Below are 17,185 nucleotides of genomic sequence, written 5' to 3'. Positions count from 1 at the left end.
TCCTCTTCCGGAGCTTAATCCAACGAGTCTTCCTTTTGTATGTCTATGTGCATGAAATTCTATTTCTCTGCGTCTCGTTAAACATGTTCTTTCTTCCGTAATCATGGAGGCCAGGCTTCTCCTGTAAGCTCTTATTATAAGGATGGGGCGTTTAGAAGCTCAGCGTGTCTGTTAAAATTGCTTCGTACCCGGCCGCTTCTGCACGCCTCATTGTGTCGGGCTAAGAAAATCGGCATTTCAGCAGCGTAATCTCTTCACCATCTCGAATTGCTAGTCCTCCGCGCGGCAACCTTTGCCCTCTGCTACCATATCGCTGGCTGGCACTGGAAGGGAACCGTCCTGCCTGTGCGCTCTGCACCTTGTACTGCTCACTTCCATGCCATCGTTAACCAGTTCATAATTGAAGCTCGCGTTTAACAGCGGTTAAAATCGCTGAGAACACACTTTTGCAATAAATAGCCTGTTTGGGCTATGTTATCAGTATATTATTTTTAGGCGCCACAATGCGTATGCACACATTACGAGCACCATGCAGAATAGATCTCACCTGGTCACAGCTAGGACGCCGGCAAGGGGATGAGCATTGTACTGTAAGCCTATTGTTTTCACTCGATAAAGTGCACTACGAACTAGTTAACTAATCCGCGGACAACTTTATGCGTCTAATTTGGTCGAGTCTATGAGGGTGGAGCTTTGGCACTTGTATTAGAATGACACCTACGCGCGGGTTCGATATAGCGTTCGATTTCTGTTTCACCATCTTCATAGTTGCACTGTAGGGAAAACACAAAGCTTTTAGCCAAAGCTTTCCTATGCTTTGTCGTTTTCGTATTGCAACAAGCAGAAGAAAATGGACGGCAAAGTCTGTTCTGTCCCATATTGTTCATTTGATGTCTTTTGTTTTGAGATTTTGAGAGAAAGGCCAAACACATCGTTTATGTCCCTGATGTATGTATGTATGTATGTATGTATGTATGTACGTACGTACGTACGTACGTACGTACGTACGTACGTATGTATGTATGTATGTATGTATGTATGTATGTATGTATGTATGTATGTATGTATGTATGTATGTATGTATGTATGTATGTATGTATGTATGTATGTATGTATGTATGTATGTATGTATGTATGTACGTACGTACGTACGTATGTACATACGTACGTATGTACATACGTACGTATGTACGTACGTACGTACGTACGTACGTACATACGTATGTACGTACGTACGTACGTACATACGTACGTACGTACGTACGTACGTACGTATGTATGTATGTATGTATGTATGTATGTATGTATGTATGTATGTATGTATGCATGCATGCATGCATGCATGCATGCATGCATGTATGTATGTATGTATGTATGTATGTATGTATGTATGTATGTATGTATGTATGTATGTATGTATGTATGTATGTATGTATGTATGTATGTATGTATGTATGTATGTATGTATGTATGTATGTATGTATCGAAAATAATTCCGAAACCTGGATTCCGTAAAATGCGACGTCCGACAATGTCACACACGCACTGTGCGTTCTCGTATGTATTGGCCACGTGATTTTACAACTTTCCGGAATGCACCTCGTGAAGTTAGATCCTTTTTTCCCTGGGAGCTTTCTTTAGCTTTGTGAAAAGGCAGTTTGTAACGCCTATTTGACCTACATATTCGGAAGTAGAGGCCTGAAAAATGACAGTGGAAGTTTTATGTGCCGAGAACGTAACGATGCCTTCCACGCCAGTTGAAGTCAAGACGCTACGGTATCTGAAACTCGGAGCTGATATAGAAATACCGTCCCACAGCGCTATCTTCTGTGACCTAAACAACAATGCAGATATTTAAAGCACAACTTTTAGGCGCCCGTTCCTGCGGCGAGCATCGGCGACGTACCTCGTCGCCGAGCCAACGAGCACAGCGAAAGATGAGAGCGAACGAGGGCCACAGCAGGCTATGAAAGATAGCGACAGCGAAGAGAGCGTGAGGATGAGAGCAGAGGAGAAGAGTGCAGCGGAATGAAGAATGGGCAAGCAGAGGAGGAAAGTGTGGCCAAAGCGTGAGAAAAAAGGCGTAGTGCCGCGCAAGACGTAAAATGGCGACGATGGCTACGAAATGGCACCAGAGTAGCGCGCGTCCTTAGGGGGCCCCGATGCACTCGCTCGCTTCCGCTCCGCTCGCAGGGGCGCACGCATCGAGGCACTCTACGCGTAGTCGGCTCACCAAAGCGCTGCATGAGCGGAGGTCTGTCTGCGTGGGCTGCTATGATAGGCGTCACAACACGCGTCAGCCACGCGCTGCCGCTCACTATCTCCCGATTGAAAAGGCAGTCGCGCCGCACTTCGCTCCGTTTAGAACGTGCCGCACGAGACAGATAGTCCGCGCTAGCCAATTTATCGCGAAATGAAAACACGTTTATAGCTGCGCTCAAGTTTCGCATTAGGGAGTATCGTTATTTTCGGTGATTTCTTTAGGAAACTTCTTAAAGGCGTTAATATGCCACGTAAAGGTATCGTTTCGAATGGTTGTATTTAATGCGCAACGGTAAAATATTGAGAAAATGAACCGAAAAGGGCATTTCAATTAAAAGCTCTGGAGAACTTAAAGAAACACTAAAGAAAATGTCTGCATATCCTGGTGATGATACTGTAAGAGCCGGCGGATTCTCGAAAAATCTGTTTCCATCTTTTGGCTGCTAGATAGTACATTGGTTTTTATTTATCTTATTTTTGTTCAGGGCAACCTTTTACCGAACTTTACGGACAGGATAGTGTAACTGAAGATCTCTGTTTGCCTTCCATAATGTTGTCTATATATACGAGTACATCACAGCAACAAACACAGTGCACATTTTGCGGCTATAAATGGACACTCATCAAGACGTACGGCTTCAATTATACTTCAATTGTTCCGTTTTGAATTTATATTCAATTGTTTCGATGAAATTTGCACGTCAACTGCGAAGATTCCAGGGGCACGTTATCTGTCAATTGTACTACGCAGGTGGCGTCTGGAAATATTATTACGAATTATTCAAGTTGCTTCATTTAGAAGCTTACAAAGGGCTTGATATATATTTATTCTGTATATAATGCCTAAGATCTCAAATGAAGTACAAGCAGTGCGAAAATAAGACCCCGTATTCTGTTACGTTTGCCGCTTGATGCGATCCGCTGAGCAACCGGAAACATACATTGAACATCGACACATGCACCCGCTACCCGCCGTGGTTGCTCAGTAGCTATGGTGTTGGCCTGCTGAGCAGTGGGATTGAATCCCGGCCACGGCGGCCGCATTTCGATGGGAATAAATGCGAAAACACCCGTGTACTTAGATTTAGGTGCACGTTAAAGAACCCCAGGTAGTCGAAATTTCCGGAGCCCTCCACTACGGCGTGCCTCATAATCAGAAAGGGGTTTCGGCACGTAAAACCTCATAATTCAATTTTTGAAGCACCCGCTGAATACATTATCACTTATTGTTTTCATAGCATGGTTCGTGATGTAGCGCAGTTAATGCACCCACCCACCCACACACACACACACACACACGCGCGCGCGCGCGCGCGCTTGCACACGCACACATACGCACCCTTATCAAAATGTACACAAGCACATTGCATTGACAATTTCGACGCGAGTCAAGCGACGGCGAACAAGCTAGCATAGTGGACGCTGGCAGTACCCGAGGGCACCAGCACGGGGACATTGATTTTTCGCACTCAGAATGAGCAGCTCTTCAGCGATACATTTGAAAAGCCCTTATCGTCTTCTTTATAAACATATTTCATCACTATTTCCGAGAGAGGCCTACAAAAGGCACACGGGCGATCATAAGTGAAAATGAAGGAGGGAAAACGGGGGCGAACTGCAGAGCGCCATGGGAAAGTGAAAAAGGCTTGAGCCTCGAACAGTCAACGGGGGCCTCAAACACACAGATGTCTTGTTGATGCCGTCGGTGGTGGCTCGTTTTCAAATGGGCCTTGCGCCTGCGCAGAAAGAAGGAGCGTCCGGCAGTCAGGCGGCGGTGCGCGTATCTCTCCCGCCGTCGACACGTCGGGGCTGCGAATTGCCGGCCATAAAACAGTTTCCTTTCCATAAACAGTTTCCTTTTTACTTCAGCAGCACCACGCTTGAGTACGCTGAAGCATAGCTCGCCTTCAACGGTGCTTGAGGGCAAGATTGAAGGATTTTGAGGCAACCGCGGCTGGCCCGTCGATACGACGAATGAGAGTGAAATGTGGATGGCTCATTTCTTAAGAAACGTTAGGTGTAAAGAGAATACAATTTCACGGTATATTCTTGATGCTGAATTTATGCATGCTTTACACAGTATGCATAGTGACTTCGCTGGTAAGTGCGCCACATCAGTCGGCATGCCTCTTTGCAAAAGTGTCTCGTTGTCATGGTACGCTCCGCGACGGTACTTGTGCCGATAATAAGAGCATTCATCATCTGCCATCTGTTTTTTTTGTGTAAGGTACCACTAACACGTAAGCTTTTAGTGGTCTTTTTAGATGTACATTAGCGCACCAAATGACTTTTAAAGGGCTTTTACTTTCAAATGGGTGGCACGCAAATATGTATTTACGATGTACTGTGGCTGCTTTAACCTTGGTCACTCCCTCTTGAGTAAGGGACTGATCACACGTTGAGCCACACTAACGGCAGTGTACATCCCTCTTGACTACATTCCGCAAATAATGTGTGTGCCATGCCAAAATGCATATTGTCGAGCCTGAGTAGCCAAACCATATATATATATAATATAGTTACAGCAACATTTGCTTGACGATCCAAAACTACCGAATTAAAACCAATCGATTAGCAAGTTAGACTGATCGGCCTCCCTTCTCGCCATAGCATTTTTTTAGTTATTTATTTATTTGTTTTGTTAATTAGATTTTAGGCATGGTTTTCTTCTGATTGCTCTTTTACCACATACATAAATTTTACTTTTTAAGCTGCGGCGTTCAAATTGTTATCTCCCATAAATAAATAAATATATATATATAATTTAACCACCCGATTCATGGTCGATTCCTTGCTGTGGCTATGCGCCACAGCTACTCGGGAGAACAATAACAACACGAAGAAGGCGCAGACGCCAGCTCTGCCCAGTACACAGATAACGAGAGTGTGTTAGCCAATCATTGGCAGCTGCTGGCATGATCGTGCTCTCCAGAATCAGTATTCTCCATTGCTGTGAGAATAGGCAGAGTGAATGAGAGCGACAATGCTGGACTGCCTGTAGGTTAGTTGTAAGTTCGATTCCCCGTGGCAGATTGGTATTTTTTCTTTCTTCGTAGTTTTCTCGGAAAATATTTAGGAATTACGGCGATGGACGGTGGTAGACACCGGCGGACATCAAAGATACTAGACGAGTGAGCACATAACAGCTCTCGCTGTACAACATGCCTGAAGACGTCTTAGGTGAGATTACATAGGAATACGATGTGCAGTAGCCGCGCAGGCTGTTTCTAAGGGAGCTTGGTCCCAAGTGCTGGTGTCGGAACCGAAACCACGGCAACGTAAAAAATGTTGTCAGATGTGAAAGAGCGAAAACAAAGGCGATTCCTCCTCTCTTACTTATTTTTCAGCCTATGGTGGTGCAGCAGCGGAAACCAATATTAAATGAATAACGTGCTTGTTATACGAGAAAAATCATTTTCTCTATTCTCACTGGACTTAAGATAGTACAAGAAAAGAGAACATGTGAGAGGACAATTATTTTTCAAGTATTATCCAGGGAACTCCTGTATGTGTCACTTATTTCCTTTCAATTGTCAAGTGCCCTCTAGATGGCATCCCCTCCCCTCAACGTAGTGACCGTGTGACAACAGTGACCGCGATATGTACGCGTAGCTCAAATAATGACATCTGCTGAGACACCCCATGGCCATTGCTATCACCGTGCAGTTCCGACTGCTGTCACCGCTGTTGGGCAACTCGCGTATGGTGAACTGCAGCTGCGTTAATCAGTTTACTCTCCATACTATTACTTCTCCACCCGAGTCACATGCTCCAGCGCTGAAAATCGCCAACTAGTTGTTTTATTTATCTTTCTTTTATTCTCACGCATTGTGGGACGTTTGGATGGCAAAACTGGGGGACCAATCTTGCTCGTTCCCTACAAATCAACAGTGTATAAATAAATTTGGTGTGGATATACTTATCTACACTTCCGTAGCGCGCACCTGAGATGTAGCTTTTTTATTTGTATACAAATTACCCATAATGCATTTTTCTGGTCGTTGTTCCTGTTTAAATTTATTGGAGTTTCTCTCGCACTGGTAATTTCGCACTTCATACGACTCACTCATGCTAGACTTGACCAACAGCCGGCGAACAAGGGAAAGCGCCAGCACGAAGCAGACGTTTCGACAATTCTCTTCGACAGGGCAATGCAATCCCGAGCAAGGCAAGTCGCCTTGTTTGTAGAAACGTTGCCTCCCAGCTGCTACCCTTGGTCGCCAATTGTTGATCAATAGAAGTCTCTATGTTCCTACAACCCTCTCCCTCTTTTCATGTATGTTTGGTAATACGTGATAATTACCTACTGCAAAAAAAATTGTGTGTTAGTCCTTGTTTTCTTTTGTTTTCTCTTTTTTTATTGGTGTTACAATTGCAGCATTGTAAGAGGTTTACGCTGTATCACGCAAAATTTAATGGCAGACATAACTTCAGTACCCCAGGAAACCTGAAATCAATGATTCTTGCACGCTTCTCATCTTTGGATAAAACTCAGAGAAGTCTGAGGTAGTAACGGTTTCCTGAATACTTTAATAAATTCGATATATTGTACAATAAAAAAGCTTACACCTGGTATACTCAGGTAAGCTATAATATCTGCTTCGATACGGGCATATGTTTTTTATTTATCTTTTTAAATACATATTTTGTAAACAACTTTCGCAATTCTTACTTTTTGTGAAAGCAGCAACAAAGAACTAATTACATTATATTTGTGGTTGTCCTTGCGATGAGGCTATCTTTAGCACCATCTTATTCAAGACTCCTGCGTGGAACTTCTCGGGAAATTTTCTCCCAATGTTCACGAAGCCTTGTCAAAATCACGAGAAGCGGTAGCTTGTACTGATTTGTTTTTGTTTCTTGGAAGCTAACACTACCTTTCGTGCTTTTTCTTAAATGGAATCATGGAGAAAAGCGCCCTCTGGGTGTTGACAGATCACTGACGTGGTTTAAACGTCAATAATATCTGCGCAGTTTCTAAGTCTCTCAAGTGCCGGAGTGCAAAACGTTGTTAAGAATTAGGAAAGCGTTATTTTTTTGTGATGCCTTTTTCCAGTGAAAATGCGTGGCCCTAGCGCAGACGATATTTTGAGTTTTCCGTGAGAGAAACTCTTACCCGCCCGCAAGAATGCTGAGGGGCTTCTCTGACAGTGTGAGCAAGGCGCTGTCTTCTAGCAGAACAGCGTCAAGAGATTTGATGAACTAGACGCGCATGTAGCTGGTGGTGAAAGTACAGCATACACTGAGGATCCATATCAGTCTTTGACAGTGTGCAATGAAGGATGAGGGCGGTGGAAAACTTTAAGCACTGTATCTTTTTTATTGCTTGCGACTGTACAGTCCTTAGCGCTCATGACGATGTTTTGCTTAGAGCTGTGAAATATTTACTATGAAAAAGAAGAAAAGTCCACAATTTTGTCGGCAGGGCCTTGCAGTACCTATACCGAGCAAAGAAAATAAAGGAGAAAAAAATACCGAGGACATCCACTGGATTTAAAGAAGAACGCTTGCTTCCGTGTTGTTCTGTTGTCCGTGCATTAAGCTGCCTATCTCTGCGTGTACCTACTCTTCTAAATCAGCAGCTGCTTTAAAATGCCGTAAACGTATTTTTAAATTGACGCTTACATCCCCTAAAGCAAAGTGCATGCGCCTGTACAATCTTGACAATTTTACGTTTTGCAATGTAGACGGGCTGCACCACGTTGCAACGATAAAAGCTTCACGTCAGTATGTTAGTCTTTGGTGCTCTAAAATGATTACTCTCAAAGAAAGCTCGCTATAGCGCGTTCGCAATAGCAACTTTCCCAACATGACGGAGGCAATTATCTTGAATCACGTCGCGTTAAAACGCGAAAACGAGCATGCAAAGAACCAGCAGCATCACGCCGGATGCGGATAAATCAGTAATAGCGATAGTAGGAACATGGTATAGAAAAATATGGCTCGCTCTTTTCGAGCAGCAGCGGCTGTCAGAAAGGCATTCGCAGCAGTGCACGAGTAATACTAGCCGCGAGGCGTTGGATGCAGAGAGTAGTAAACGATTCACGCATGAAGGCTATGAAGCCTGTAAGCATTTTCATTTGAATCATTCGGTGAACCCTTGTAAACGACTCAGGGTGCCACTGTGTCCGTGTTGGTCGATCACTTCCAATGTTCTTAAAACAAGACACTAAAGAACTGAAAAAGCAAGTGCCTTGGCGGTAAACAACTTAATAACTGCAAGTTGGGGATATATAGAGACAAGGCGAAGCGCCACCTTGTACTGTTATTCTCCGCTTTGTGACAACTACTTTCATGCCTGCTTGCAACCATTTGACATGGCCTCTTTGTTTTGTTTTGTTTTGTTTATAGCTGATTGTGTGTTAGCCAAAGTGGCCTGAAGCGTGCAGAAACGAAGAAACAAACGCTCGTGGCGGAAACCCGCGAACTCTTCCTGTTTCGCGGAGGGAGCCCAAACAAACGAAGCCCTGTGGTTCGCCGCCTCCCCAACCACCGGAGCCCTCATGGGAGCTCAATTAGCCGGGAGTTCAATTCGCCTCGGCGTCAGGCGGCTTATCGGCTCACCGAGGTGCGAATCGCATTGGCGGAGCTATGGCCAACGCTTACGGCTGAGTCGCCGCTTCTTCGAACGTGTTCGCGGTCGATATTGCACTGAGGAAAGATGCTTAAGTGGGAGACGAAAAGAGGGCAAAAAGCTGGGCGATATTTGGCTAGTAAGCCGAAAACTCGGTCGTTCTTCCTTTACCGTCCCTTTTCTACATGTAACTTTCTTCCGGGATTCGACAAGATGTGCACTAGGTGGTTTCCTCTAACGCTTCGGTGTCGCAGAAAAAGCCAGCTTGCGGGCAAGAACTTTCCTGGTTTTTTGTTACCACCAGTTCCGCTCATTATTAGATGCGGCGGCGAATCGCCAGCGGCGCTATCCGACTAGCTGGCTTACTCTATCGTTCTCTTGAGCAACGTAGCTTCACTTGTGTCAGCTGCAGCAGAGCTCCCGTACACTGTGGAGGCGAAATATTGCTGAGCCGGGCAGCTTCGAAAGCGCCGAACACGCTTGATTGGCGAAGCATCTGCGAAGACGGCAGGGCGATGGCTCGCACGCACGTCGCTGGGCTGATCCCCGATTTTTGATGACGCGCCTTCTGAACCAACGCCAGCGAGTTTGCATTCTTGTGCTTGGTGAAACGCTAGGTAACTGGCTACAGGGCTTCAGCAGTCGGATACGACTGGAAACAACTATTCATGGGCATCGCTCCAGCTGCGTCAATATATGCTCGAAACAAGCTCGTAGGTTCATGTTTTCCTGTTCTGCGTGTTCTATGTCTTACCGCGCCAACACTCCATTACATCCGTCTGCTCGATTTGTAAATGGTATAATAAACGCATCTATTGCAATGCGAAGGAGTGTAAAGTCGGTAGTGAACGAGAAAAATAGCCATCCTTGCTGCAGGTATGCGTGTGACAGATTGTGTATATGTGTTTGCACACTTACCAATTGGTTTAACACATGCGGTCGCTACATTGCACACGTGTTGCGCATGTGCGACAGTGAGAGAAAATCTTCCGCGTAAAAAAAAGGAAACCATCCGGAGCTTGCGAAAATAATAAGGTTTTCTGTACCGAATGGCCGGCTTTTTAAGGGCGTAATTCTGTGCTGTATTCGCTTTGTGAATAATAAATATTTTCAACACGTAGAGGTTCTCTGTCGAATGGTTAGGGGTGTTACGTCCCAAAATTACCGTATTTCTTGTCTTTCAGTTCCATAATGTTACGTGTAGCTGACGTACGAGTCTACAATATATTTACACGTAGACAAGCGGTGGCAATGATGGCGACGCTATATCAAGCGGTGGCCACGTCGTCTTCCTTCTCCTCAGTGCAGCCACACTGTGGCGGCTGTTCCGTAGCATCACCCCCGGCAGTAGAAGCGCCGTCCCGGTGCTTAATCTACACATCCGCGGCGAAAGGTGTGTGATATGGCTTTAGTCTCGCCACGTGAACGATGTCACTTGCAGCCGACGATGACGCTGAGAGGCTGGCGGGGATGACTTCATACGTGACATCGGTCACTTGTCGCACCACATGGTATGGGCCAGTGTAGCGGGACAGCAGCTTTTCGGAAAGGCCCACACGTCGAATGGGGGACCAGAGAAGCACCAGAGAACCCGGAGTAAATTGTACGTCGCGATGGTGGCAATCATAGAGGCGTCTCTGATGCTCCTGCGAGGCCTCGAGACGGGTGCGGGCGAGCTGGCGCGCGTGGTCGGCGTGTGCGATCGCGTCGCGGGCGTATTCAGTGGTTGAACGTGTGGCCGAGGGCAACAATGTGTCCAAGGGCAACGCGGGTTCTCGGCCATATAGGAGATAGAATGGTGAATAGCCGGCGGTGTCATGACGCGATGAATTATACGCGAACGTCACATATGGTAAGTGACGATCCCAGTCGTGGTGGTCGGTCGCGACGTACTTGGATAGCATGTCGGGGATGGTCCGGTTGAGGCGCTCCGTGAGGCCGTTGGTCTGTGGGTGGTAGGACGTGCTGAACTTGTGCTTAGTCGAGCAGGAGCGGAGGATGTCCTCGACGACTGCCGACAGAAAGCTGCGGCCACGGTCAGTGAGTAATTGGCGCGGGGCACCGTGCACTAAAATGATGTCATAGAGCAGAAAGTCAGCAACGTCAGTAGCACAACTTGTCGGGAGGGCTCTGGTGATTGCGTACCGCGTAGCATAATCAGTAGCGACGGCGACCCATTTATTTCCGGAGCCCGAGAGAGGGAACGGTCCAAGAAGGTCTAGACCAACACGGAAAAAGGGTTCCGGTGGGATGTCGATCGGCTGAAGACATCCAGCTGGAGGTGTGGAGGGCTTCTTCCGGCGCTGACAGGGCTCACAAGCGGCAACGTAGCGCCGCACGGAGCGAGTGAGACCCGGCCAAAAGAAGCGACGGCGTACACGGTCGTATGTGCGCGAGACGCCCAAGTGTCCAGCCACGGGAGCGTCGTGAAGTTGTTGGAGGACAGTCGACCGCAAGTGGGATGGAATTACGAGCAGAAGGTCACGGCCGTGTGGATCGAGATTGCGGCGGTATAGTGTCCCTTCCTTAAGGAGAAACATCCGGAGAGAGGCGTCGCCAGGCGTTGACTCCAGATGGTCGATGAGGGCTCGTAAGGAAGGATCGCGGCGTTGCTCATTGCCGATTTCGAGCAACTTGGACACAGAGAAAACGCAAGTGATGGTGTCCGCATCAGCCGGGTCGTCGACGGCGTAGCGGGACAAACAATCGGCATCCTGGTGCAAGCGTCCCGTCTTGTATACCACGGAGAAGGTATATTCTTGCAGGCGTAACGCCCAGCGAGCGAGTCGTCCCGTGGCGTCCTTGAGCGAGGATAGCCAGCAGAGCGCGCCAACAAAGGGCCAAGACGTCGAGAATGTAGGACACGTAGGACTCGGTCGACGTCTGTACACGTGTGGCAAGGGCTTTCTTGGCATTGACTTGACGACCGAAGGGATTGCCAAAAATGTCGCGGAGCTTCTCTTTGAAGAGATCCCAGCTCGAGATCTCCTCTTCGTGAGTCTGGAACCATGCAAGTGGAGCTCCGTCGAGGTAGAAAACAACGTTCGCGAGCATAATAGTCGAATCCCACCTGTGACTGGTGCTGACACGTTCGTATAAGCGGAGCCAGTCGTCAACATCAGGACTGCCGACTCCGTTGAAAATACCAGGATCCCGAGGTGGGGAAATGGCGACGTAGGTCGGGGCTGCAGGCAGAGACGGTTGCGTAGAGGAAGTGCCGCCAGCAGGAGCCGAAGTTGCACTGTCGCCATTGCGACCGCTGCGAAGCTCCATGACGGGTACGGGGAACGTCCACCTCCACCAAATTAATGTTACGTGTAGCTGACGTACGAGTCTACAATATATTTACACGTAGACAAGCGGTGGCAATGATGGCGACGCTATATCAAGCGGTGGCCACGTCGTCTTCCTTCTCCTCAGTGCAGCCACACTGTGGCGGCTGTTCCGTAGCAATATGATGGCAATGTGAAGACAGCCCGAAATTGTTCGTGTTTCATTTCCGTTAATTTCCATAAGGGCTATTTTTCCCATTTACTAGAGCAATGACTGTCATCATCGTCGCGAAAGTCAACCTAGACCAACGGTGTTACAGCATACTATGTAAGTGACGCTGCACTGTTGAGAAATCATTTAGTAGGCATGGCCTCGTTGTACGGCGTGCAGATATTAGAAAAATTGAACGGGGATTCATGCCTTCAAATCTCTGTTACAATGGCTCTCATTATTATTTCAACGAAGTGTCATTAGTATTCTTAAAAAAGTGGAATGTTATCAAGCAACATTAGGGCTCGGTATTCTGAATTAACCTCATTGAAGACTTTGAACACTATGAGCCGTCACATGCAATCCGAGAGTAAAAATTAAACTCGAGAATTTACCCATTTTATCTGACAATATAGATAAGTTCGTTGATGAGCTTATGCTTAGAGTGTTTTGAGGTAATGTAAGCTTTCTTGACGGAACTTTGTTCCGTCAACCAAAGGACCAGGCAAGATTTCGTAAAGGCTACTCAACAATAGACCATATTCACACTATCAATCAGGTGATAGAGAAATGTTCGGAATATAACTAACCCTTATATATAGCTTTCATTGATTACGAGAATGCGTTTGATTCAGTAGAAACCTCAGCAGTCATGGAGGCATTGCGTAATCAGGGTGTAGACGAGCCATATTTAAAAATACTGAAAGATATCTATAGCGGCTCCACAGCCACCTTAGTCCTCCATAAAGAAAGCAACAAAAACCCAATAAAGAAAGGCGTCAGGCAGGACGATACGGACTCTCCAATGTTATTCACAGCCTGTTTACAGGAGGTATTCAGAGACCTGAATTGGGAAGAATTGGGGATAAGAGTTCATTGAGAATACCTTAGTAACGTGCGATTCGCTGATGATATTGCCTTGCTTAGTAACGCAGGGGACCAATTGCAATGCATGCTCACTGACTTGGAGAGGCAAAGCAGAAGAGTGGGTCTAAAAATTTATCTGCAGAAAACTAAAGTAATGTTTAACAGTCTCGGAAGAGAACAGAAATTTACAATAGGTAGCGAGGCACTGGAAGTGGTAAGGGAATACATCTACTTAGGGCAGGTAGTGACGGCGGATCTGGATCATGAGGCGGAAATAATCAGAAGAATAAGAATGGGCTGGGGTGCGTTTGGCAGGCATTCTCAGATCATGAACAACAGGTTGCCATTATCCCTCAAGAGAAAAGTGTGTAACAGCTGTGTCTTACCAGTACTCACTTGCTTATTTCTTTCTGGTGCAACCACGGATTTTAAAAAGCCAAGGGGTCTAAGCAATGATGTGCGATGAACCGCGCCATTGTTCTGTGCATGTAGATGGTTCCAAAGTGCCTGCATGGCAGCAGCTATGTTACGAAAGCGATAAATTATTTGTTACGCTAACTTGTTGCAGCTGCGTTAAATTCTCAACTTATTGGAATAGGTTTGGTATTTACTTTAGCAACATTGAAGAATACAGTGCAAAGTTTATTTGTCATTTAAAGACTCAAAGGAATCACATCAATAAACGCAGGTACAACTTCTTATTCCTCATGGTGTTTCGATTTTTGATATGACAGAAGGCCCCACTTCTGAGCACATAATAATATTGAAACGCATTGCTATGCTTCACAAATAGCCCAAAAATGGGACTCGAGATCTGAGAACTGGGAAATAAAGCGGTAAGTGAAATAAACTGCCGGAAACATAAGGTACAAAAAAAGTAAATTAAACATGAAATAAGTAGAAACGAAAAGTATTTCATGGATATATGACGTACCCTTCTAGAAATTATCGAACGATGATCATGTACTCGAAGTATCACCTATGTGTGGAATTGTCTTGCAGAAAGCAGGACCGAACCGGAGAAGCAGCTTCTAGGCACGTGTTTCTAGAACTGCCTGCCCAAACACCCTCGTCGTGTGTTGGACAGAGGGGACAAAGCATAATGAAAACCACACCCAGTTTGTAAGCTAGAAATGTGAGTGGATTTTGAAGCCAAAAAGATTACAAAAAGCAAACCATTGTCGTTTCCTCTTAAACGTGCCTTCTGCAAGGGCTACTATATTATGCTTATGCTATCATAAACGTATATTTCTGATACAGAATATTTTAATGCAATCAAGAGTTCGACGAAAACTCGTCTGGTTGGGATTGCCCATAGTCAAGGGTAAAAACGGACGCCGATCAAAAACGTAAAAAAAAAAGAAACCAAGACGTTTCAGCTCCCATACGGGCAGTTATGGCCTCGTATAACAAGGCCATAACAAGGCCTTGTTATGGGAGCCGAAACGTCTTGGTTTCTTTTCTTTTAATGTTTTTGGTCGGCGTCCGTTTTTACCCTTGACCAGAATATTCTAGCCACAAACACTTTAATTCTGCTCTTGCATATAGTCGTGGACACATTCGCAAAAAGCAGGATGTGCTTACTAACTTTATTTAAAAAAATATTAAGTTGTTGCTTGAGCTGTCTATGATACTTCAGGCGCAAACTGCACCGGTTGCTTTCTTTTTCTGACGAGGTGCTTATACTTACACTGATCACATACTGGAAAATTACATGATAGGTTCTCCTTGACTAACTCTTTACCGTAGTTTCCAGACTAAGCGCGTCTCATTGCCAGTGTGATTCATGCAATATGTGGAAGAGGTTTTGATTCCAAAACAAGGACGCCAATTTTGCATTTGCATACTGCCATTGGACACCATCACATTGTGCTGGTGCGAAGCAAACGTTGAGCATCCTGCACATGAAATTCAGTTTTTCTTGGTCTAACGCGACATAAGCACCGCATGTCTAATTCGTAAGACAATAAAGAAATGACAGGGCTTAGTAAAAATGGCTGAAATACTGAAAGAAACATAATTAACGTGTAGTGAAATATACAAAAGCCTTTTATGTGCAGTCATGCTGTAGGTAAAGTTCTTACGCCTTGAAATCTTTACACGCTGGTTTTTTAGCCCCAGTTAACGTTCTTTTGTTGGGAGCAGCCAAGCAGTATATAGCACCAATAAGAAGAGTGTCTTTGTTTACGCAAGGATGGCCTCGAGATCTATGAAAGGGCAGGGCAAAGTACTCCACTTCTAACAACGCATGTCGTAGTCCAAGTTGACCACCCAGGCCTACTTGAGGAGCTTCCAATTTACAGTACCATTTAACTATTTTTTGCCGTCCACTCTTGCTTCAAGTGGTGACTTCGTCTTGTGCGGTGTGGCGACACCTAGTAATGGTTGTAATCAGACACGTCTATAGCAGGTCTACTGTGCCACTTTGATATGTATGAGAGGTAAAACATTGAATTCGATTAGCTTCACGAGTATTTTATTGAGCGTTGCGATCACGCGTGCTAAACTTACAAGGCAGCTGCCAGAGATCTCCAATTACTCCTGTTCTGCTTCAAAGAAACGTATCGAATTTCTGCAATATTGCTAATCTTATCAGACCGTGTAATCTTGCGCCGTACTATATAATGGCAGTCCAAAATTTTTTATTGTTTCACTAACTTCTTCCTGATTCTTGACTTCTGCGCAGTTTAAGCGCCTTAATTTTGCCAGATATCTTATTCCAGTACGGTCGGTTAATCTGAGAGCACTTAAGTATTTTTCCCGTTGAGACGAATGCTCCCTTGCGAATGCTCCTGATGCGAATGCTTGCGAATGCTCCCGATGCGAATTGTTTGTGCGTGGCTAAAGGTGCTCCCGCGGGCGAGGCAACAGTGATGTTATCTACGCGTAATGGCCTAGTGCGAACCAGGGGAAAACCAGACTAAACACTGTCCAGGACGGGCACATTGCCCCCTGGTGCGTCTGACTCACCTTCGACGAGGGCGGTTATCCACAGCAGCCGGCAGCAGAGAAATCCCCCCAACGTGGGCACACGCCGACGGGCAGTCCCGAAGCAGCAGTCCGGTCTAATCATTACAAACAGCACTCTATTTGTTTTCTTTCGCTCTCTCCAGTGCCACGGAAGCTCACGTCTCCGAGCGGGCCCCACGCGTGGACAACGCCGGCGGGTGTGTCGAAGAGCGCGCGCGCTTGAAGCCGCGCAGCGACCGCTTCGTTTTCGCCCCTCTTCCCGGTGGCGTTCCTTTTCTCCCGAAACGGCGCAGCGGCAACGGGAGTGCGGCCGGCGGGGGAGCGAAGGAAAAAAAGGCGGGCCGGGCCAGTACGCTCTCCGCTCCCGGTTCCGGCGCGTGTGGCGCGCTCGGGACGCCCAAGTCGTCGCGGGTTCCGAAGAGCCCGAGACGCGGGTCAGGCGCGTTGGCGTCGGCGCCAGTGGCGCCGGCGTGCGGTGGCGGCGGTTGGGTTCGACGCAGCGGCAACAAGCCGGCCGAAAACGGGACGCTCGGCTTCTCTCGCTCGCCAGCACCCTCCCCCCCCCCCCCCCCCAACTCCGTGGCATTTTCTTTTTTCTGGGTTTTTTTCTCGCTCTCTTCTTTTTCCCGCACGCGACCATGCAAGGCGATTTCCAAGGAGAAAAGTCCGGCAAGATGAAAACGCGAGTAGGGCGAACAAAGCTCTCGCGAACCGCCGAGCTGACTGAATGGCTACCGCGCTTTACTGTAAAACACGACCTCGCGAATACGATTCAGGGTCCCGGTGCCTATAATACGATGTAGGCGCAATGCAAAAGACGCCTCCTATATTTTCATGAAGACACACTTTAAGGAATGCGGGAGGTCAAAATTATTTCAAGACCTCTGTAATGGCTTTTTAGTAACTAATAGTGTTTGTTTTTCAAAACAGTTAAAACAGTCAATCAATTAATCAATGGGAATCCTAGCGTTTTGTAGGTGTTGGTAATATCCCTGCGTAATTGACTACTTCAAATACTGTCATCGATAA

The 17,185-nt window shown here is 46.4% G+C and overlaps 1 protein-coding gene across 1 annotated transcript in view; it reads right to left on the bottom strand.

Moving 5' to 3' along the window:
* The window catches only part of LOC142582365 (uncharacterized), a 104,685-nt gene extending 88,142 nt beyond the window's left edge, over window positions 1-16,543 (bottom strand). The window contains exon 1 of the mRNA XM_075692009.1: window positions 16,157-16,543. Within this exon, the coding sequence (XP_075548124.1) occupies window positions 16,157-16,259 (103 nt within the window). The 5' untranslated portion in view covers window positions 16,260-16,543. The remainder of the gene's footprint in view (window positions 1-16,156) is intronic.
* Between the last annotated feature and the right edge of the window lie 642 nt (window positions 16,544-17,185).

Source organism: Dermacentor variabilis, chromosome 5, assembly GCF_050947875.1.
Source record: "Dermacentor variabilis isolate Ectoservices chromosome 5, ASM5094787v1, whole genome shotgun sequence".
Taxonomy (NCBI): Eukaryota; Metazoa; Arthropoda; class Arachnida; order Ixodida; family Ixodidae; genus Dermacentor; species Dermacentor variabilis.
This window is presented reverse-complemented; position numbering and strand designations above follow the sequence as displayed.